A 22,123-nucleotide genomic window follows, 5' to 3' on the forward strand; every position below is an offset into this window, starting at 1 on the left:
TTATGTGAAACCATTTATTTAAGAAGATATTCAGTTTATTTAAAAAGTTGATAACTTCTAAGAAATAATAATTTTCTTTGATATTTTATTGAAGAGAAATCGATTTCAAATTAATCCAGGAATTCATATAGACGAAAGCTGATTTGCGGGGTTACCTTGTATAACGTGATGCAACGCAATCGCCAATTAAACGTATAATAAATGTAAACCTCATAATCTTTATTTGTTATACATTATGTTATAACCACTTAATTAAATATCACTGAAAAATACAAGAAAGAAAGGAAAATAGAGACTCGTGAAATTCTTTATACATTTACTCATTAAATAACTCATTGAAATATTAACATTTAATTAACATTTTAAAATTTTAACTGCGAACAACTATTCTTTATTTAATTTTATGATATATAAACAATTATAATATACAATTAAACAATAAGAAAATTACAACGTAAAGATGAAAAATTAAACGACAGATGATAGACATTCTTCTTCTGAAAGCAACAGCAAATACGTCGCAATATCGATTTCTCACGTATTCTACTGGCGTCCCTTTATCCGGCGAAATGGAGGGCGAAATGCAGTCGACGTTACGACATTACGTAAGCGATGCATGTAACTCTCCTGCCTGCGCTCGATTATGTGGGAAGCCGATCGCAGCGGTATATCTGTGAAAACGGCACATGTACACGCACAATCGAGGGATCGAATCGAATGTGTGATCACTGAAGCGTGACTTCGAGAGCGGTTTATGTATACCCAAGCGCGGGCCTGTGTCTTTCTCTCTTTCTCTTTCTCTCTCTCTCTCTCTCTCTCTCTCTCTCTTTGTTCTTCTCATTCGTAGAATATACTTCAAGTATCTTACCTTTTACATCCTATATATATTTACTATATATCTACTGGACATAGCAATAATTGGCTCCACTCTCCAGAGATAGTCAGGCAGCTTTCTCGAAAATCCCTGTTCCGCCAGTTTAGGTCGCGAAATCCAGGATCTCTCGCCCACACAATGGTGAAAAGAGAGAGAGAGAGAGAGAGAGAGAGAGGGGGGAGGAGAGAAATTCGATAGAACGAAAAATATTCTTCTGTTTAAAGCGCGGGTTTTTATTTTATAAGTTTTTGTAAATTCACGAAAAGAAAATAATTGCAAGACATTCCAGTTATATCCCGATTTATTTAATATATTAATAACAATAAAAGTAAAAAATAAGAGTAAAAAAATAGTAATGAAAGAAAAGATAGTAAAAAAGGCTAGATGAGTAAAATCCTTAATCAAATTCCAATAGATACTTCCAAACACATAATAATATAGTGTAGATATGCATATACAAATATACATGGTTTATAATTGTACGTTAATCGTTAGATTGATAAAATAAATTGATAAAATTGATCAATTAGTGTTATAAAATAACAATTTTTTAAGCACAATTTACATTTTTAACACAGTTATACAATAGAATAATTTGTAAAAACAGGAATCGATTTTTTTTTAAAGGAGTATTTTCTATCGGATAACTTGATCGAACACAGCTTTAAATAAATAAACAAATAAATAACGAAATAAATAAATAAACATTCCGGTTATCCAGTTTTACGTCTCGTTCTCGTCGTCCCTTTCAGTCGTTGCCTCTTCCATCGGCCATTTCCCTGCAGTCGCGCTTGGCTCTACGATGATAGTCGTGGTTGGTGGATCCGTAATTATGATACGTCCAAGAGGTTCCACGGTCTGTTCTTCCGTCTTTGGAGGTTCTTCTTCATGCTTATTCTCATTCGAGGTTTCTTCGATACTTGGCTTGTCCGCGAGGCTTTGAACGTCTTGTGATAATTCCATGGTGGCATCGGGCATTGGCGGTATCAATTCCATCGTTGGTACCATAGTTTTTATCTGACATTGTCGGCCCATGTAGCCCAAGGGACAAACGCATCTGCAAGAAAAGCGAACGGAAAATCTCTTCTAATATTTCTAAAGAGATATTATAAACAGATATCATAAATACAGGTATCATAACTACGTTAAAATTAAATATTGCAAGAAAACGAGTAAATTGTTTATGTAAGTGTATTTTATTACAAGTTCAGAAATCTGAAAAATCGATAGAGTATCTAAGTTCTTTCTATAAAGATCAATATATGTGATTAGGTTTTAGTATACGATATACGTAAAGCGATATGAGTAGTAATTGCAACCTGTAGACTTACGTTCAATGTGACATAACTGTCCTTTAGCAAATGTAAATAATTCCATAGTAATCTTTTATTACATTATAATTATATTAAATTTTATTAAGATGTCTTTATAATTTAATTATAAATGTAATAAAAGATTACTATTACATTTGCTATATTATTCTATTTAATAACATTTGCTAAAGGAAAGTTATGTCACATATTGAACGTATAAAGTCTACAGGTTGCAATTACTACTTATATCGTTTTAATTGCAACTAACAATAAGATAAGATCGAATTTTGCTTTATCTTACCTATAATCGCCATCCTCATGTGTCATGCTGATGCAAGTAGCGTTATTTCGACAAACGTCGGGATGTTCATCACAATAGGTGAGCTTTTCGTTGCATAGATCGCCGGCCCAGCCTGGCTCGCATCGACACTCCCATGGTCGTTTACACGATCCATGTACGCATCCTGGATACGGTACACATTCCGTGCAATTGGGTCCTGTCCAGCCGACGCGACATCTGCATGTGCCTGGTCGTCTGCAGCTTCCGCGTTCCCGGCTGCATCCTTGCGCGCAGATCGCTAATAAACACGGCATTTGATCACTATATTATCGTACTATTAATATTAATTTATTAATCTATTATATTAGAATATTATTCATTTTTGATATTAGAATTATAACATTAATGTAGTGATTGGAAAATATATTTAAATAATTTAATCTTTTTTTTAAATAAAACTAGACACTACAGACGCGCGCTTCGCGCGCGCTATTTAGCTTTAACATTATGCCATTACTATTACATTATTAAATACAATGACAGCTGCAAATGAAGTAAGCGCAGCAAGAGAACCAATCGGCATCGCGGAAAAGCGACAACAATAAACTTTACATCTCCTTTTTAGAAGAGGAAATAATTTTTTGTATAGCATTTATCTCCTATATTAATTATTTAATTATCAATTTAAATCCAATTTTTTAATGTTAAAGAGAATAAATTAATAGTGTTTTAAATTCGAGTGTTTTATAAATTAGAGATTTGGCAGTACCTAACTATATATAATGGAAAATTGTTAACTTCAATTTTTATGTAATTGTTATATTACTATTTTAAATTTTGCAATTAACTTAGTTTTAAAACATATTATTTACAATAGATTGAAAGTTTTCTTAAGAATAATTCTTAAATAATTTTATTTTAATATTAGTTTCTTTAAAAAAATATTGGATTTTAATTTCATAAAATCCACAAAAATAAGAAAATAAATGTAACACTTATCCGTCTATTTTGGCCGAGAAATTTTTAAAAGAGAGAACAATATTTCTCTAGGGATCCCGAGAAAAGATTGTTGATCAGCAAACACGTACGTGATTCAAGACTATTTTTATTTTTTGGACAAGTCTCGCGCATCTCAATGTATATATATTTTTTATTACGTTGTCAACGTCGGTTAACGAAGGATCTTGTGTATATGTTGAGGAATGATTCCATCCTTCTCACTCTCTACTATCCGAATAGAAGAAAACTAAGATGATTCTCGGTGATAGTCACGGTTTCGTTTATTCTGAGAAGAGAGTCTCTCTTCTGTTTGCTCTCGGGAATAAACTCACGTGTTTGACAAAGCAGTCCGGTCCAACCCGGATCACATCGACACTCGAGGGGCCCTTGACAGGTCCCATGGGCGCAACCTGGTAAAACCGCGCACTGTTTGCACTTGGGACCTTGCCAACCTAAACGGCATCTGAAAGGAGGAATACGTTAGACTCTGATTTCTCTCTTTCCGACACATCTGTGCCGATAAAAAAATCCTGGCAATTACGTTTTATTGCATCAAGTTTTTTTAGTTATGTTTAATATTATAACTCTGTATCTTCAAATTTATAAAGATATATTTTACTTTTAATTAAATAGAGGAGATGCCATTTTTGATCGGGCTAGATCTTGATAATAATAATAATAATAATAATAATAATAATATTTCTGTGTGAATTTTGTATACTTTTTTCAACTCAGCAAACCGATTATTTGTCGATCTTGAAACGCAACTCTCCGTTGGAAGAGTAAATCTACATTTTTAAATTACATTTTTAAATCGGTAAAGAATTTTTTGCGAAAAATATTACTCCAGCCAGGGGGTTCGAACCTGGACCTCCCTCCGATTTGTAACGGGCGTCTTTACCAATTTGATTACTGAGGCATGTAATAATATTTATCGCAATAACTGGTAAATATAAAGGAGAACATTTTGTTTCAAGCGACATAAATAAACAATAATAAGTGAAATTGGACTGATATGAATCTCATTGCGATAAATATTATCACATGTGTGTGTCTCATTAGACCACCAAGATCCAGCCCGACCAAAGATGACATCTTCTCTATTCAACTAAAAGAATATTCTTTAAATTTGAAGCTATTAGAATTATAATTCACAAAATCTGTTTTTGATAAGTCTAATATTTTGATGTTAATAGTATGTAAAATCTTGCCGAAAATCTTTGCAAAATGTAGAGCATGCACGTGTAAGAAGGTGCAAGATTAATCACCTGCATTCGCCGGGTCTCTCGCAGTATCCCTGACTGGAGAGGCAGTCGGGCGCACAAACGGGCTCGGAGCAGAACATGCCTTTCCAACCGGGATCGCAGGAGCACTCGAAGCTTACGTTACACCTGAAAGTGAAAATCTCTACGTCAAGTCCCTGCCTGTCTATCGAACAGAATCGATCGATGGTCACGAAAGACTGCTCCAAGCGAGGAAGCGTTTCGTGTTACACGGAAATTAGCTCGTTCGCTCACTCAAGGTGAAAGCAAAGCGAAGCCGATACGGGCTGTTGTTATTCAAGCGACGTTCAATTTATATCGTTACGTGTGCGGCACGATAAATCGTGCCGCATTTATAGCCGCGTGGGTGCTACGTTGTTACTTAGTATAATTGTTGTGGAATTATCGAACATAGTAAGAGATCGATGAAAGATTAATTGGAGAGTTTAATCTTCTCCAACACGGATATGGATGATATTTGATTTTCGCGCTCAGCGCATGTAGAACAGAAATGCCTATGCAAAATCTGAACATATATATTTTTTTTTTTAAGTAAAAGTAGTAAATCTAAATCTTATCCAATTTGATTTTATAAAATTAAACAGCTGAATTTGTAAAAAAAAAACAGAAAAGAATAAAAACTTTAATGATAAAAATAAATGATTTATTATGTATAATAAGAAAGCCGTAAAATAATTAGATTAATTAATTAAATTACATACTAAAATTAAATGTAGCTATTATACATTTAATTAACATTATTTTAATATAACCAATTTAATTTGTATAAATAATATAATTAAATATAAATTCAGTAATAAATCAATATCACATAATATATTTAATCAACTTGATTACAATGAAAGGAAATATGTATAATATTTTGTGCTGAAATGTAGTTCACATTTTTTTTCAAGAGTTTTTATGTTAATGTAAAGTTTTAAGAGATATAAGAAGTTAGTATACATTTTAAAGCGTACTTTCTCTTTATTGCGTATTAAATTAAATACTCGTACCTTCCATGCTGACATCCCGGTAAAGCCACGCATTTATCGCACAGTTCGCCGTAGAAACCTAGCTTACAACGACATTCTCCTGGTCGCCGACAGTAGCCTTGGAGGGGATCACAACCCTTGCGGCAAATCGGTACATCACAAAGATCTCCGGTCCATCCTAAACAATGTTTTATTACGAACAATGTCTTATAATTTGTATTAGACAAAAATAATAAAAATTTTAATTATTTTTTATTTTTTACATAGCTCTTTTAATTAAAAGGTATTCTGCTATGAATTAATTTTTGACCTTATAAATTAATTTAATTTATTTTAATTTAGCTGTAGAAATTTATTCGATTTAATTTAATAAATTATTCTTTATACCTGGCAAGCATTTCACTTCACCAGCTTCGTCGCAAATATAGTGCGAATTCGGATGTTGGGATGCTGGTATTTCGCACGCTTGCTTTTTCCATTTTGGAACGTACCTGAATGATTAAATTTGATAAAGTGCTAAAACTAATACCTATAACAGTTCATAACTTAATATAACAAGGTCTCATATTCTCGCCAATCAGGAAACAGTGACACAAATACCTATCGATATCTATCAATATGCAAAAGTTGCGAAATGTCATCGCAAATGTTTCTTTGCAGCGCGATTCTTCGCGTTTTAATAAATCAGACAAACGCTTATTAATAATCCGAGAAATACGTTTTCTCGCGCGAAAAGAAAAATTCAATCACTATCGTGCCAAGGAAAACGACGTCCGAGAATGGTTTAAGAATGTGTAAAGTGATTAACTCACAGAAAAGATTACCGTCTACTTATATGATAATCTGAATTAAAAATCACTTACGGTTGATGGATTCTTGAAGATAAGAAACTCGATTAGTTAGAATGACATTGACACGGTTAGGATTTATTAAAGCCCAGTGTGCTATTTTAATCGCGATTATGATCATTTATATCTTTTCTAATCGATAGTAATACGGTAAGGTCAGGTAAGATTATGATTGATTAAGTAGTTTATTGAGAAAATAAAAAAAAAATTACATTTTCTTATTAAAACAAGATGGAAATTTTTCCAATAGTGAAATTTTTCCAAAGTTTTTGATAATAATAAAGAAGTATTATTTATAGAAATTTCAAATTTATAATATAATAATTATAATTTCATAGATAATAAATATGTGATAATTCTGTAATAAAGAAAAAAAATCTACAATAAATCATAGAACTAAGAAAGTTTTTTTAAGTATATTCTCATAAAAGATAATTTTGTAGTTTGTAAACTACATATTATAATTTATAGTACAGACAAATTAATTTTTTTAGTACTCAAAATTACAATTATGATTATAAAATTTAAACTTGAAATAATTATAAAATAAAAATTGATCTAATATACATATATATATATCTACACATAAAAAATTATTTAGGATTACTCGCTATCTTCGAATGAACTACTTCTGAGCACTACGATCGTAATCTACGTACCTGGGGCCGGCGGCGAGTCCAATGGGCAGCACGGAGGCCCCTAACGCCGCAATCCTGATTAATCCATTGTTCGCGTCTGATTGTGCGAGTTGATGAGGAAAGTTGACCAGGAAGGTGGCGAAGAGCAGTAGTATCATCATCTTGACTTGACTTCCGAGTCAAGACTGGGAGGACGAAGACGTTCAAGGCGAAGCCTAGGATAACGGGACCTTGTTCGAGGTCACGGCATACTTTTCACCATGCGTGTGTGCATGTGCGTGCACGTACGTTCGCCTGGTACAGCTCTGACTTTTTAGTCGACTCATCGCGAGTACGTCACTCGAGTTCAACGCACTTTGCGGACGAGAAGCGAGGCTGAAGAAGGTAGAGGGAAAGGGTCTTCTTTGAAAAAAGTTATTCCGAAAATCGAAGGGGATTAAAATATTCCTTAGAGCCAGGAGCTACAAGAAGTTGCAAGAACTTTTTTGTTCGGTTCTTTTCTTCCGATAAAGGATTCTCGACTCTCGAACTTTCTGACGAAACAAATTTAAATAAAAAATAAAAAATTAAGACGTACGTTTATTAAAAATTTAAGAAAAATTAGAAAACATAATATTGTATATACGATACAATATTTAATAAAATATTTAATGCGTGAAAGAAATTCCTGATATAATACACGTATAACAGTGTTTTTTTTTGGTAGACAATAAAGGATGCTTACAGTTTTAAATGATAACTTCGAAAATGTTTTATTTCGAGATTTTTATATTAAAAAAAAATCGGATTTTTTACGTAAAAAGAAAAAACAGAATAGAAAATGTATACAGTATTATAAAGTAATATTAATGTTACGTGTGTGTAAAGAAATATATAACATAAAATGTGAGAATTTTTGGTCTTGACATTTATTTATTTTGCTATGAATTATATAATACAAGTATTGTACAAGACTGCAGCTATTTACAAATAAATATTTGGAGTTCGACGCTGCTTGTCAATTTTCGGCGATAGGAACTCTTAGAATTCAGTCTATTCGTTGCATTGCATTGAGCTAGAACAACGTGTGTTTATGTACTCCATTACGTAAAAAAAAATATATATCCAAGAGTCTGTAAAACTTCAACTAATCGCTACTTTCTTATTCACTGTTCGTATGCCTTATAATTACTAAGCTCTCATTTGTACATTTTATCTTCCCACATTCTTTGCCTTATTCGTACACATGTGTAGTTACTTATAATAGAATATTTACAAAAATACTGTTAGACAATTCAATAGCACATGTACCAATAATGCTCGATACATCTCACAACATAATATATGCATTTGCACATTTGATCTCTTTTTAATGACAATTTTGCCTAAAGAGAAAACTGTTACTTGAAGGTACAATTAAAAAAGATGTACGTGCAAATTATTTTTTTACTCACTGCATATTAGATATAATTATTTGCCTATATTTACAAGTTATTTTACTCTACAAAATAATTTTAACTTAAGATTTTCGAATGAATCATAAATTCTATTATATTTATCTGTTGGCTATTGCTGTGAGGTAAACAACTGCTATAAAATCTTTATCGTTAAATTTTTGCAAGAAACAAGCTCTCCAGAAACTCAAACAAAGACACGATATAAGGCAAATGAGAGCTAATTTCCAACATACTAAACCGCGCGCCAATTTTTTGTCAGACTGGAAACATAGTTTTTGTTGGAGCATTAGAATCTCTTATCCCCCCCCTAACGATTAAATCATTTGATCATGCTAATTTTAAGATCACAATTGTATTTAATCTCGATCATCCTCAGTCGCAGTACTATACTGCTTTGATTCCGTTTAAACTTTGCCACCGCTTTGTATTCGTGTCACACTACTTCTATGCATATTGCAGTGGGGATTAAATGAAAAAGCAGTTTCCTTGTACCATTTAAATATTCTATAAATATAATATAATAAACTATTAATAGTAATAGTGATAGTTTGTTTATCGGCTTTCGAAGATCTCACAGCAATAGTAAGTGCCATGGGTGGTTCCCACTGGGGATGGTAGTCTTATACGGGAGGTTCCAGGTTCAAACCCTGGCCGAGGTAATATTTTTTGCAATAAATTCTTTATATCAATTTAGATGCTTAAAATTAGCATCAAATGATTTAATCGTTAGGGGGGGGGGATAAGGGATTCTAATGCTCCAACGAAAACTGTTTTCAGTACGACAAAAAATCGGCGCGCGATTTAGTATGTTGGAAATTCGTGTACTTGGAAATACACAAAAAATTTAAAATTTATTAAACAAATTTTAAATTTCTTGTTTTAATATCAGAGTATAGCTCTCATTTGCCTTATATCGTGTCTTTGTTTGTGTTAAATTTTTGATAAATATGATGTAATATAGATACATGGTGTGCGCAAATATCGAGATAATTCGTTTGCCTTTGTGACAGAGAAACGCCAGATACCTGATTTATGTACCTTTCATCCTGCACACTGTTGAAAGCGGAAGAGCGGAAGACCACGCTCTTATGAGAGCAAATAAAGTCCCTGAGTTGTTCTCGCTAAGTTAAGCAAGAAGAAAAAGTTCCAGCTCCAACTTTTCTAGAGGAGTACCTAAGTTTCCTGAATCACATTTGCGTTCGCACCTTGCGTGCTCGCACTCGCGTCTTGCACTTTTACACTTGCGTTAACATTAATGTCCGTTTCCTTGACTCGCAATAGCTGGACTGGGGGATGACTGTAATTAGAACACAATCTCAGCACACCCTGATTCATCAGTTTCTTCTGCATCTTTGTCAGGTTTCTCTCCTTCATCAGCCTCTTCTCCGTCTCCGTTAAGTGCCCCTCCTCTATCTTGCTCTCTTTTTCTATCTCGTTCCATTTTGCAATCTTTATTCGATACTTTTTAGCTAAATATCGAAGTCTAAAGTAGAGGATTCCCAAAAGGCTTGCCGAGACGATTCCCATGAACCCCACGACTGCTGGGTCGTCTAAAAAGTATTTTAGGTTCCAGACTGGTACTTTCAGGGTTCCGCAGACTCCAGTGTCGATGATGATCGGGTAGCTACCGGGACCGTCATCGGTGGCTATTCTAACCAAATATTTACCGCATGGCAAAGAAATCTGTGCCGATTCGCTATCTGTTACCTGTAAGAATAGAATCAAATTTAATATGCATGCAGGAATTTGAATTATTTTAACCATTTGATTTTTATTTAATGAATTTCGGGCATTATTTATAAAAGTACAATTTCATTTGTCATATTCTCACAACTTGATTTAAACAAACTTTTTAAGAATGTATGGCGATATTTGAAAATTCATTAATTAATTTGTTATTAGAAAGAGATAGAATTTTTCTTTTTTTTTTTATAAATTTTACTATTACTATAAATTTTATATCAATCTATGATTTTTTAAATATTACTCTAAAATAATATCATTAACTACTTTTTCACTCTACTATTTGTTTTCCATTTTTTTAAATTTAGAATTCTAATGAAGTTGTGATCCCTAAGATTCAAGTGCCACTCAAAAAATGCCACAGTCTCACTAAAAATTTGAAATATACATCATATAAAAGTAAAAAGTATGAAAGATTATCGTCATATAAGTGTATTCAATTTTACTTGATAGTATCATTTTTGTTTCTTAAGTAATTTTGAGAAATTTAAACTTACTTGCAAGTATTGTTTCTTAATAGACATAAAGAGATCGAAACGACTTATTGTTAGCTCAGATTTGAATCCACTTGCAAAATGTTTAATTACCTGGTTGCCCATAACACCGTCTCCCGTCTCTTGTTGCCAGGTAACGACGAAGAACGATTTGTAATGCTTCTCCTTCTTGGCCCAGCGCTCAAAGATAGTTTTAAAATAATTTGAGGAAATTCTTTCGCGTTGATTATTTAATTGAGTTCGCCAGTCGTGCCACGTAATATAGGCCTGATAGAGAGGACCGTAGGCTTTGAGCGTTTCCAGTTTTGGCCTCCATTTTTCCCAACTATAATAATAATAATGATTTTATTAATGACAAAAATGAATAAGAGAAAGAAAGTTTAGCTATTTTGTTTAAAAAATCAATTTTTGAAAAAATTATTATTTTGGTTATAATATTTACATTTCATTGAAACAAACTTATCGTAAGCAATATAAATGTTTCAAATGTAATCAAAATAAACGAGTTTATATGTTTGTATATTGTTTCTCATTTTATACCGTGAACTATATCAGACCCTTTACATTAAAGTCCCCAACTTTGTCTCAAGTGTATTTATTTTTAGATTTTTTGTATTTTTGCTGGAAGTTATTTACTTGATATTTTTTTGTGAAAATACCTGCATAAAGGTTACATTAAAAAAAGACAAAATACCTGTAGTGTCTAACCACGCCGTCCTCCGCGACGACAATGACCCAGCCGCCCGGTATCATTGTAGGCTGCTGTTTTGCGTAGTAATAATTTTCTTCTTCCCACATTCCTTCCAAATTCTTGTTCATTAACACAGCAACGTCATAGTCGTTCATGTGGATAGTTTCGTTTTCTTCAGGAGCCGGTAATTTGATCGGTTCGTATTTCTCTTCCTCCATCCCGCGTGTTTGAAAAAATGTGCACGCGGTTTCACAACCTTGACACTGAAAAAGAAAGGCATATGTTTAGAAAGTGCATAAGGGATGTATTGTATTTATTTTATACATTTTTATATCAATTTACATAAATTGTCTGAGACAAGGTTTTACAGATATATTAATTAAATTTTTCTTCCTATTGTGACTACTTTTTGTGATTGAATAACATTTCATAAATCTTAATTTCTCGTATAACAAATTAATTAACAAAGAGAAAAAAAGTAAATCGCTTTTTTCCCTAAACATTTGAGATATCCCGGTTTTTTGTCCTAGTTCCATGCGATTGGATCTCCCTGGAAAATAGCAGGTAGTCGGTTTTAAGGATTTCGTCCTCTACTAGACTTTATTGTGTGAGACTTTCCTTTCTTTCCTGTAGAATCGAAAGTTATCTTCAAGCGACAATCGAGATTTTCCTCGCGCTTGGACGAACTAGCCCCCTCGCCTCGAGGCGTAATGAAGGGCTAGACAGATCGACCTAGGTTACCTGCGTACTCGTAAAAGCATCAGAAACACGAAGCTCTGATCAAAGATGACGATCTAAAACGGCGCGCGAATCCGCTTCGAAGAGATTAAAAAAAAAGATAGTCTGGAGACGAATGGCGAAAAATCTTTGAGATGCCGTTATGAGTGTATATTACGTTTCATATTTTTTATTATAACAATTATTAGATATATATAAAAATATTAAGAGTAAAATAAAAATATGCAAGTAATACGAATATAAAATAAATAAATGAAAGAGAAAGAGTAAAATAAATATAGACGAAATATGTATGTGTGAAAATAGACATATTAAATAAAATATATGAAATAATTAAATACTGCATAATAAATAAACATATAGGTACATATATAAATATGTATAATAATAATGTTGTAATAGGCATTTTGTCTCATGTAAGAAGTAGAATGTCAGGTGTTAGCGAGTTTAATGGAACGAAACCTTGAATCGTCAGTCATATATTATTCGTCTAAATTAAAATTAAATAAAAAAGATTGAAATGAGATAGACATTGAAATATATAACAGTCGATGAACCAAAAATAGATTGAGAACTTTTTGTTTACTTACATCTTGACTGTGCGTCGTGCATATATCTTCTCGATATTCTTCTTTCTCCAAAACACCGAGATGTTCACAAGTGTCCCAACACTATAAAAAGAAATCTAAATGAAAATCTTATTCAATTTTAAGATAGCAGATTTTTTCAGATTAACATTTTTTTAAATTTCCAAATTTTCAATTTATAAAATTTGAATTATTATAGGTTTTAAATTCTTAAATTGTCAAATTCTTTAATTTTTTCAAAAGATTGAGAAGTCTAGACGGGAGAGATACAGCAGCAAATAAAAAATCTCTCACGGCATGCATGGGATGCACGAGAAGAAAGAGGAGTTACTAAAGGGAGAAAGAAGAGAGGGGATTTGATGCAGAGGGAAGGGCAGGATAAAAAACGTTGAATCGAGCGATTTAAGAAGAGAAGAAGAAGCGAGGGAGGAGGAAGAGGGCGAAACACCGTGAGGAAGGTGGAAAAGGGGGTCAGGGGGAGAGAAAGGGGAACTGAATTAGCTCCAACCTGTTCCGGGCACAACAGGCATCGTCGTTGTCGTTGTCTTCATATTTATTGGGGTACCGACTCTCGAGTGGACTCGCCCTGTTCCTAAATTCTTTTTCCCTCTTTTTTTCTCATAGCCTATCTCTGTCTCTCCGTTTTTTCTCTCTCTTTCGATTCTCGATTACCCTTCTTAGTCGCGTACCCTTGCTAAGCCCGATTCTCCGCTTCGAAGAAACGAAGGGCCCCGTGGGTTTCTCGCTAATGATGTTTCCCGAAAACCATGCCGAAATATTCCCTTGCTCAAAACCCGAAAGAAATTCAGGTCCCAAAGGGTATGTTTTCATTTATATCATTAATATAGTATTATACTTTTACATCTTAATGCACATTACATTTCTGCTTAAAAAATATATATATACTACACGATCTACTATTTTTTTACAGAACTGCTAAATTTTTAACACCGATTAGTTTTCTCAGCCAAATAAGGCCCGCCGATCTTGCGTGCTCTATCGATTGATAATTAATTAGCCTAGAATATCAAGTTACGTTTATTGCTTTAAATCATAAAACAATAAGAGGCATCTTAATCTTAATCTGAAACTCAGTGACTCGTTTGTTCGACAGTGGGCTCGTGAAATAAATGGGTGAAAAGAGCGGCAATCATTTAGAATATTTGCAAAAGAAAAATGGGGATTTTTAATAATGCAAGATCCAAGAATGGGAGAAAATGAAATGAAAAGAAAAAGAAAAAGAAAAAAAATATATATTCTTCATGTATATTTTTTCTAATAATATATTAGAAAAATATTAGAAAAGAAGCATAATTATCTTCACATTTGTGTTCATTATTATTACTGTTAAGAAACTTTTTATATTAGATTTATTTTTTCAATTTTAATTTTTTAGTAATATTACAATTATTAGATATTATTTATAATATTATAACTTATTAAATTTTAAGAGACGTGGATTTGTTTTAAGCAGAAAATATCATCTTCATGTATTTTGAATCAATACCTACACGAATCCTATACATTGAAAAAATATTATTTTTTCCCCACACTCTGCATTATATCAGCACGTACGTACAAACTTTTGTAATACATCAATAATATTTTGATTCAATGAACTTTGTTTCTTTGAAACTTTTACTCTCGGGATTAAAAGAATCAAAAGTTGCGAAGAAATCTCTCCCCTTTCCTTCGATGTCACAATCGCTGCATGAGTCTTTCTCTTTTCTCGAGAAAGAGGAGGAGGTGACCAACTGTATAGTGTTCGTTAAGGGTTTATTCCCGCCTCTCTGCAGGCCGTTATTCTAATGCGAGATGCTCCCTCGCCCCCGTGTTCGTCACAGGGGCCCGTACAAAAATTTGTACGCTCGGCCCCCTCGGTCTCGCGGGACATGAAATCGATGGATCTCTCGAAATTAATGGACACCCCTTTTAACATAAAATGAGCAACGCCCTCGCGCGCGCGTTGTTGGACGTTCCCCAAGTCCCCCCTAACTGCGATTCTCATCCATATGTGCTCAGGGGGTGGCGACCACACCTGGTGATTTTCCACGGCACTCTCTCCTCATAAAATCGACACCCAAAGATTTAGTGGCACCCTATCCGATTTCCGGTTGCGATCAGTGCCACTTTTGGGCCGCACACGTACGTAGAATACACACAAGATTACGTTGCACAAACACTTTCTGTTTATTTCTTTTTTTTAAATAAAAATGTTTTTATAATATAGAAAAATGTTAAATAAAGATATATACACCGTACTTTTTATGTATAACTTCAAAAAAGTCAAAGACTAACAACTTTACATTTATTCCATTGCGAATTTCATTCCATGGCAGATAATAAATTAAGTTTAGTTATTGATTATTTTTAACTAATTTTTGCAATTATTGGGATACCTTTTAAATTCTTGGAATTAAAATTTTCCGACATTTTTTATTAGAAATATTAATATTGGAACGAATAATAAAATCGTAAATTATTTTCAACCATTTTGTCGATAAGTTATATTGGAATGCAGGAAGTATAATATTTGTTTTTACGTTTCTTAGTTTTAATCTCGGTTTTAGAAGCAGCACAATTATTCCATGTTGCTGATTAGAAATAAGAAGCGTTTTACTATCTTTGGAATTTTTCCAAAAGCGACTGTCGTGCGCGACTCTCGTTTCGAGTATCAAGTTGATTTGTTAGAAAAAGATGACGTGGTGCAAGACGTTCTTAATTACCTTTTGACAGTCACTTATTGGATCTTTATTTATTTCCCAGCAGTTGCCGTCGATCATGTGATGTCGCAGGCACATCGATCGGCACTGCGCGATCTGGATAAACGGTCCGAAATCCAGTTTGGCGGCCGCCAAGGCCAAGGTCGCGCAGAATATCAGCGCCGGAAGCCATGCGATCTTCATCCTCATCTTCGATAACAGAGAACCTTATATTCCTCACTTTTTTCACCACAAAATTACTATTATTATTTTCTTTCGATTAAAACTCCAAGATATTTCGCGATCTGATCGATCACGGATCGTGCCCGGCTGGACACGAGAGCCACGGGCGTGGGTTCCACGAACGAAATTTCGGTGCGACTGCGGTCCTTCGGGGTTCGGCTACTTCCTTATATAACCGCGCGTCCCTCCACTGCGCGCTCCCCGGGTTTTCGGGTCCCCACCCTTGCTGAGTTACCGTGAAGAGCATCCCTCGTAATTATACGTCGTCGTCTCTCAGCATATGGCCTGCCCCGAGGTCTCAGTCTTGACCGAATTATTCAGCCTACATGAAATGTAGGCCAGTTTGTTGAAGAAGTCGCGACGCTACGAATATTTCCTAGCTCGGATTAGAATATATACTTTGTGAAACAAATAATATTTTAGTTGAATGACGAATGACTCTGTGAATAATAATGGTAAATAGAATGAACAACGAATTAATAAACAGTTAAATAATACGAAAATGCAAGCTAACGCTTGATGTAGCACTTAGCAATAAGTTTCTTTGTAGCATAATGACTAATGATTTTTCTATGATAGTGATTGATGAACCGATTTCAAATAGAAAACAACTGGTATTTCTTGAAAGAATTTTTGACTTTTTTTCCTTGAAAACAGTTTTCCATGACATGACACAATAGCGATACTGAACAAAAGAAAAACCATTAGTTTTCTATACAATTGAGTTTCAATTCTTTTATCCTTTTTAAACCGAGAATAATCATGCCTGCACAATGTATGCAAAATGCCAAAAAACGTAGATAATTTATAATTAAAATTTTAATATAAATTATAATTTTCAAATGTGCTTGCTATTCGTAATTGTTATTAAATTTTACATATTATATTCTAATTAATATTAAATTCCATATTATTCCATATTGTAACAAACCATAAAGCGCCGTGATTTCACGAGCGACGAGGAAGAAAATTTAATTTGTCCCGCGAGTAAAGTTAATTTTGATTCGTATCCAAGTGCCGCCAAATGGCCAGTTTCATTGTGGTAGAAAAGTGGTTGGTTGGAAGTAAGATGGCGTTTTTTGGGCCATATGCCGTGCGAGGATCTCGTATCGTAAACCGGAGAGTAGATAATTATAATAGGTCCCGAGTGTAATTATTATGTGAAGATGGTAGAAACGATTTGCTACATCATCTAGATACGCACTTTACGATTCATCCTTTTTTTCGAGGAAATTTGTATACGCTCAATTTACAAGAAAAAATTTTTTTTTAATAAGAAAGATTATTAATTATGAAGAATTTCCTGTAACTACATTAAAAATTATGCTTGTAGACTTTTTCTATTGGGTAGTCAGGTATAAATAAGGCATCTATGAAACATATATATATTTTTTTATAATTTAATTTTATTAAATCAGAAATTACTGAAGGTATTTATTATTTGTATTAAAAACTGTATATTTCTACAAATTATTTATAACATATTTATTGCTAATAATATTATAAATAATAATAGGTTTTGATTTTTCGGATTTCTCAGAAGAGAGCGCGGTCACGCTTCAACCTTACCATTATGGTCACGAAATTTAAGCGCAATTAGGCGTTCCGCCTATCCAACATCCGGGGTCCACTGTGGGGAGTCTTAATGTAAGAAAGAAGGTGGAGAAGATCCAGTGTGGATCTTTGAACGGAAACAGACGCACTGCGGATCAAATGACCGACCCACCCATCGAAGTTTGATATTACTTCGAAAATTCATTGCGTACTGCCCTTCCCTCTCATTCAGCAGGTACATGAACTGTTCCACTCATCCTCGCAATCGGGGAAAAAAAATAAAAGATATGGGAGTGGGAGGGAAAACGAGGCGGATGAACAGATTGTACTGCGGCGTCTCCCGCCGGAAGTCGGGGTCTACGGGTGCCGCGCGCTACGTCACAATGCACAGGATGTGTACAAATAAGGGTATTTGTCCGCGGCGGCTGTGATTGTAGGGTGAAATATACGTGACGCTAAGAGCGAAGGTACGAGAAAGCTGGGTTGCATCCCTCGCGCTTGTGCTCGACGGTAAAATAGAAAAAGGGGGCCCGAATGATCCATTCATCTAGGCGGTCGTAGTTTAGGGGTGGGGCACACGGATCGCGAAGGCTCCTTCAATAGACGCGAGAGTGACGTTTCATTGTGCGCCGCGCTTTTCTCACACCTGGACCAGCGCGGCTCAGCTCCGCTCCGTTTCGCTTCGTTCGAACGTGCACACAAATATTATCTTAGCACACATAGCTCCTGCGTACAGAACTCGAGAATAACATGTGATTTACGCGGTGATTAATCAGTCTCTTGGTTTTCCGTCAATAACAATTAGAAATGATTGATTATCGAGTTGGTTCTTGCTTCGCGCAACGTATTATTGTGTTCTAGGCAACCGTCCATTGCCCTTAACGGTCTAATGCGAAATAATAATTTGAAGTTTCAAACTTTGTTAATTGCATCATGTCAATTTTTCTTGAGCTATTTTTTTACGCTCTTTTTGGAATTTTACATTATATTTTTCTTTTAGGGATAATTTCTTTAGAAATATTTCCATAATTGAAGAAACCACTACTACTACTGTTATATTATTTTTACGGAAAACTCAATTTATAACAACGTCTCTAAATATGTTTAATATGCAAGATATAAGAATTCTTTTTATTTTTTTCTATTTATTTTAAAAGATTATATTTTTTATTGTCTATTTGCATATCTCTTTCTATTCCGCGAAATACCTTTTTGTTTTGTCAGTCATTCTACATTCAATGTTCGTGGCCTCAACATTTTTGAATGATTTTGGTTCATCCGCCATAGATAGCATGAAAATATTTTCCTAGGATTCGGTGAGCATTTGTTATGCATTCTTGTCTCATTTTATTTTTTTTCACGAAAGAACAACTATCGCATTATCGCATTTCGTCTGTCACGAGTGTACGAGTTCTGTACTTCTTACGAACGCTGATTGTTTATCGGCTTTTGGGGACACGAAAGATTATCTCGGGTCGTGCGATTTTCCGTGCGATTATGTCCATTTTCCAGGATTTAGTTCTATCCTGTAAGAGGCAGAACTTGTAAGACCCTCATCTTTCCTCGTCAGTCGCCTTCCTCGTCTTACTGATCGAGATACAGATTTTATCTATTGCTCGTATTTTACCGCAACTGCTTTCTTCCGGACACTTTTTGTTTCGTGTTCTGCAGAATCTTTGTTATACAAAATACTACTTTTGTATCTCGCTTCGTAAAAAGTACTAATTATTCAGAAAGGAGAGTATTTCGGCATCTTTATTTATTATTATAATGGCGCCGCATTGTTTCGGACGCAAAATTATTCTGAACGTAGAATTAACATCCTGCAAATTTTGATAGTTTATTTCGAGGACAATAACGACCTAAGGGTATCATTCGCGCACTATTTGTCGAATGAGCCTAAAAGATCGTTGACTAACAAAGCGGAAAATTCAGGCCGATTCGTTTCATCGAGGAAGGAAAGCGAGAGCTTTGAAAGGCAGTTTTCGCGTCAAATGTGGCAGTGACAAATTTTTATTGTGGTCGCCTCGCTTCCCCTTACTCTTCGATTTGCGCCGTCATGCGGATTAAGCTGCGGCGCAGACATATTTCTCTAAACGACAGGTGATGGTGGAAGTCGCTATTGAGGAGCCTCGGATTTCAACTTTTCTACGGAGGAGGACTTTGGCGGGGATCGACCGACACAGTACATCTGACAAATTCTCAAAAAGCAGAATTTATAGTCCATCCAGCCACCGGTGGGACATTCTTGGGTCAAAAGCGTGATTGGGAAGTTTACGACTTTGTCGCGCGGGGAGACGTACTTTCTGCTTTCCTTCGCCCTTCTTCCACTTCTTTGCGTTATATTGTAAACGCTACATTATGGTATATTACTACAGGAGATAGCGTTATTAAGTTTCAGAGCTTTTCACTCTTGAAAGCATTGACGTTCTTCACAGCGTGAAAGGAAGAGGGGAATCGCCCTCAAAATCGCCATCAAAATCTTTTAGTTTTGAGTTTAGAATTGACATTCACACATTATGTATGCTGTAAATTAAATTTTTGTATTGAGTTACCCATTGCATCTTTTTAGGAAAAAATTATAAGTTTTCCAACTTGTATATAATATTTAATGGTAGTATATATATATCAATAATCTTGTGCGGTAAATATTTTTTCTCGATAAAAGAAACAAACATGGAGAATGCATAAGTACATTGTATAATAAAAAATACACATATTGTGAAGAATAGGAATATTCCTGAAATTCCTTTAGGACCGTTTCTTTTTAGAACCGTTTGTATCTTTTGTTAGATATTCTTTCGAACATTCTCACAAAACATTTTCATAATCGCTTTCATTCATTGTTTTTTTCCGGAAATTATGGTCGGTCGTCTTTTCACGGAAATTAGGATGATTTTGCAAAAAATTTTTTTGTATTATAAGGTATCCCATTCGATGGTTTAAAAAAATACGGGCTTTTCGAAGGTCTTGATACGGTAATTACGAATGTGATCTGCAGGCAAGCGAACAAGAAAGTCAATTGTCCCGTCCCACGTTCCATCTTTCCGAAACAGAAAAGATTTATATGCTCTAGCTTCTTCCTTCAAGGTTTCGTTGACGCCACTATCTTGTAAGGACAACGTTAATTTTAGTTTTTGTCCTTTTTCCCGACAATGTGGTGACGATTGTGATTTACTACGACCGACAAATCATTGCCATACTTAAAGCTGTGGTTATACTCCAATTTCAATAGTTTTATTTTTTAAAGTATTGTTAGGATAGTACTAGAATCCCCATGGAATTTGATCGGCGACATAATCATTATTTACGATAGAAAATAAGGAAAAAGAATTAAAAATCTTATAAAGAGATTTTATCAATTAAAGTTTAATATATTTTGCAATATATTTATATATTAAAAAACACATCAAAATATATGTACATATGTAACCTTACCCGAAATATTTACGGAAATAACCTGTAAAACTCTGAATTATATAGCAGTTTCTGTACTTCATATTTTTTGTGGGTATATGTACCGCATGTAAACGCAAATTGTAAATATAAAGCCACATGCAAATTTTCAAATTGGTCGATGCACAAAAGAACAATGTATTCCGTGTTCTTCACACCCCGTTAATTTACCGCGCGTTTTTCTCGTGATTGCAATATCTGGTCTTGCATGACAAAAGGCGTTCACAAAAGGTAACACGGCTAATATTCGCACGCACGTGCATATGTGCAGTTATATGGCCCATGTGTTTCAATGGATTCACCATTTTGTGATGAAAAGGAGAATTGTTGGACCGGCTGCCTAATCGTCGCTGAGGGCACAATCGTAAAGTCGCGAAAACCACGCAAACCGCAAAAAGAATTTTTTATACGAGGAAACGTGTCGCAATTTTTTATCATTTTAGAAAAGATAATTAGGACCTATGATTCTGCGAAATTGAATTACATGCATTACATGAAGAATATCTCTTTTAAAAATGTCTTAAATATTTCTTCACTTAGAATATGTATCTAAAAATATTTCCATATTTCGTAATAATTTCAATTTTAATATAATTTTTATTATATATTGTATATATACAGATATAATAATTTCTAACCACAATTTTTTTCATCTTGGATTAAAAAGTTACGTGACGGGTAATCAAGCCAGGTCGATCCTAGGAACCCCAGTAGGCCGCATATCGGGCCTAACCGCATTAAGGTTACGCAGTAAGGCTCGAAGCGGCGAAATTGGCCGGGACCTCATCGTGCGATCATTATGCTCTTCCATCGTTTACAACGTTCGTAATTCGTAAATAACAGTGTCGGTGGGAGCGCCGTGGCTCCGCGGGCGTTTAGCATATTTTATAGAGAAAAGGAGCGGAAGAGAAAAAACGAAAAAGTAGAACGCTGTTGGATGCGGGAGAGACGGAAATTAAATTCGGCAAGATGAGAGCGTGTATAGATGCGCAGGCGAGATTTTATTTTATTTTCAGATAAACGATTTAAGAGTTTGCCATCACACTCTGTAAAATTATTTCGTACAACGATAGACAAATTGATATAATGCGTGATGAAATTACTTATATATATACATAGAATATAAACGAGTTTAATAACAGAACCATAATTGTCACATTAGAATTATTTTTGTATAAGAGAGCGGATTGTATAAAATAGCGTAAATTAAATAAATCCAGGAAGATTAAAATTATATAATAGTAAAAGCTCACAAGATTAGAAATTAAAT

The 22,123-nt window shown here is 34.3% G+C and overlaps 1 protein-coding gene across 1 annotated transcript; it reads right to left on the reverse strand.

Moving 5' to 3' along the window:
- Positions 1 to 1,513: 1,513 nt before the first annotated feature.
- On the reverse strand, positions 1,514 to 15,944 carry LOC112459437. The gene is made up of 13 exons (XM_025023533.1): positions 15,625 to 15,944; positions 12,902 to 12,982; positions 11,577 to 11,836; positions 10,976 to 11,207; positions 9,822 to 10,352; positions 9,684 to 9,766; positions 7,231 to 7,380; positions 6,111 to 6,214; positions 5,745 to 5,901; positions 4,735 to 4,857; positions 3,799 to 3,929; positions 2,489 to 2,765; positions 1,514 to 1,931 (listed from the first exon to the last, which is right to left on the reverse strand). The coding sequence occupies exons 1-13, from the start codon at positions 15,808 to 15,810 to the stop codon at positions 1,598 to 1,600; spliced, it is 2,649 nt and encodes an 882-aa protein (XP_024879301.1). The 5' UTR covers positions 15,811 to 15,944; the 3' UTR covers positions 1,514 to 1,597.
- Between the last annotated feature and the right edge of the window lie 6,179 nt (positions 15,945 to 22,123).

Source organism: Temnothorax curvispinosus, unplaced genomic scaffold (assembly GCF_003070985.1).
Source record: "Temnothorax curvispinosus isolate PA1 unplaced genomic scaffold, ASM307098v1 QBEX01009828.1, whole genome shotgun sequence".
NCBI classification, from domain to species: Eukaryota; Metazoa; Arthropoda; class Insecta; order Hymenoptera; family Formicidae; genus Temnothorax; species Temnothorax curvispinosus.

Coding starts and splice junctions, on each gene's coding strand:
- LOC112459437 (XM_025023533.1), bottom strand. CDS start 15,810: ATGAGGATGAAGATCGCATGGCTTCCGGCGCTGATATTCTGCGCGACC. Junction 4,858..5,744: donor CCGGGATGTCAGCATGGAAG/GTACGAGTATTT, acceptor TTTCACTTTCAG/GTGTAACGTAAGCTTCGAGT. Junction 2,766..3,798: donor CGGACTGCTTTGTCAAACAC/GTGAGTTTATTC, acceptor CGTGTTTATTAG/CGATCTGCGCGCAAGGATGC.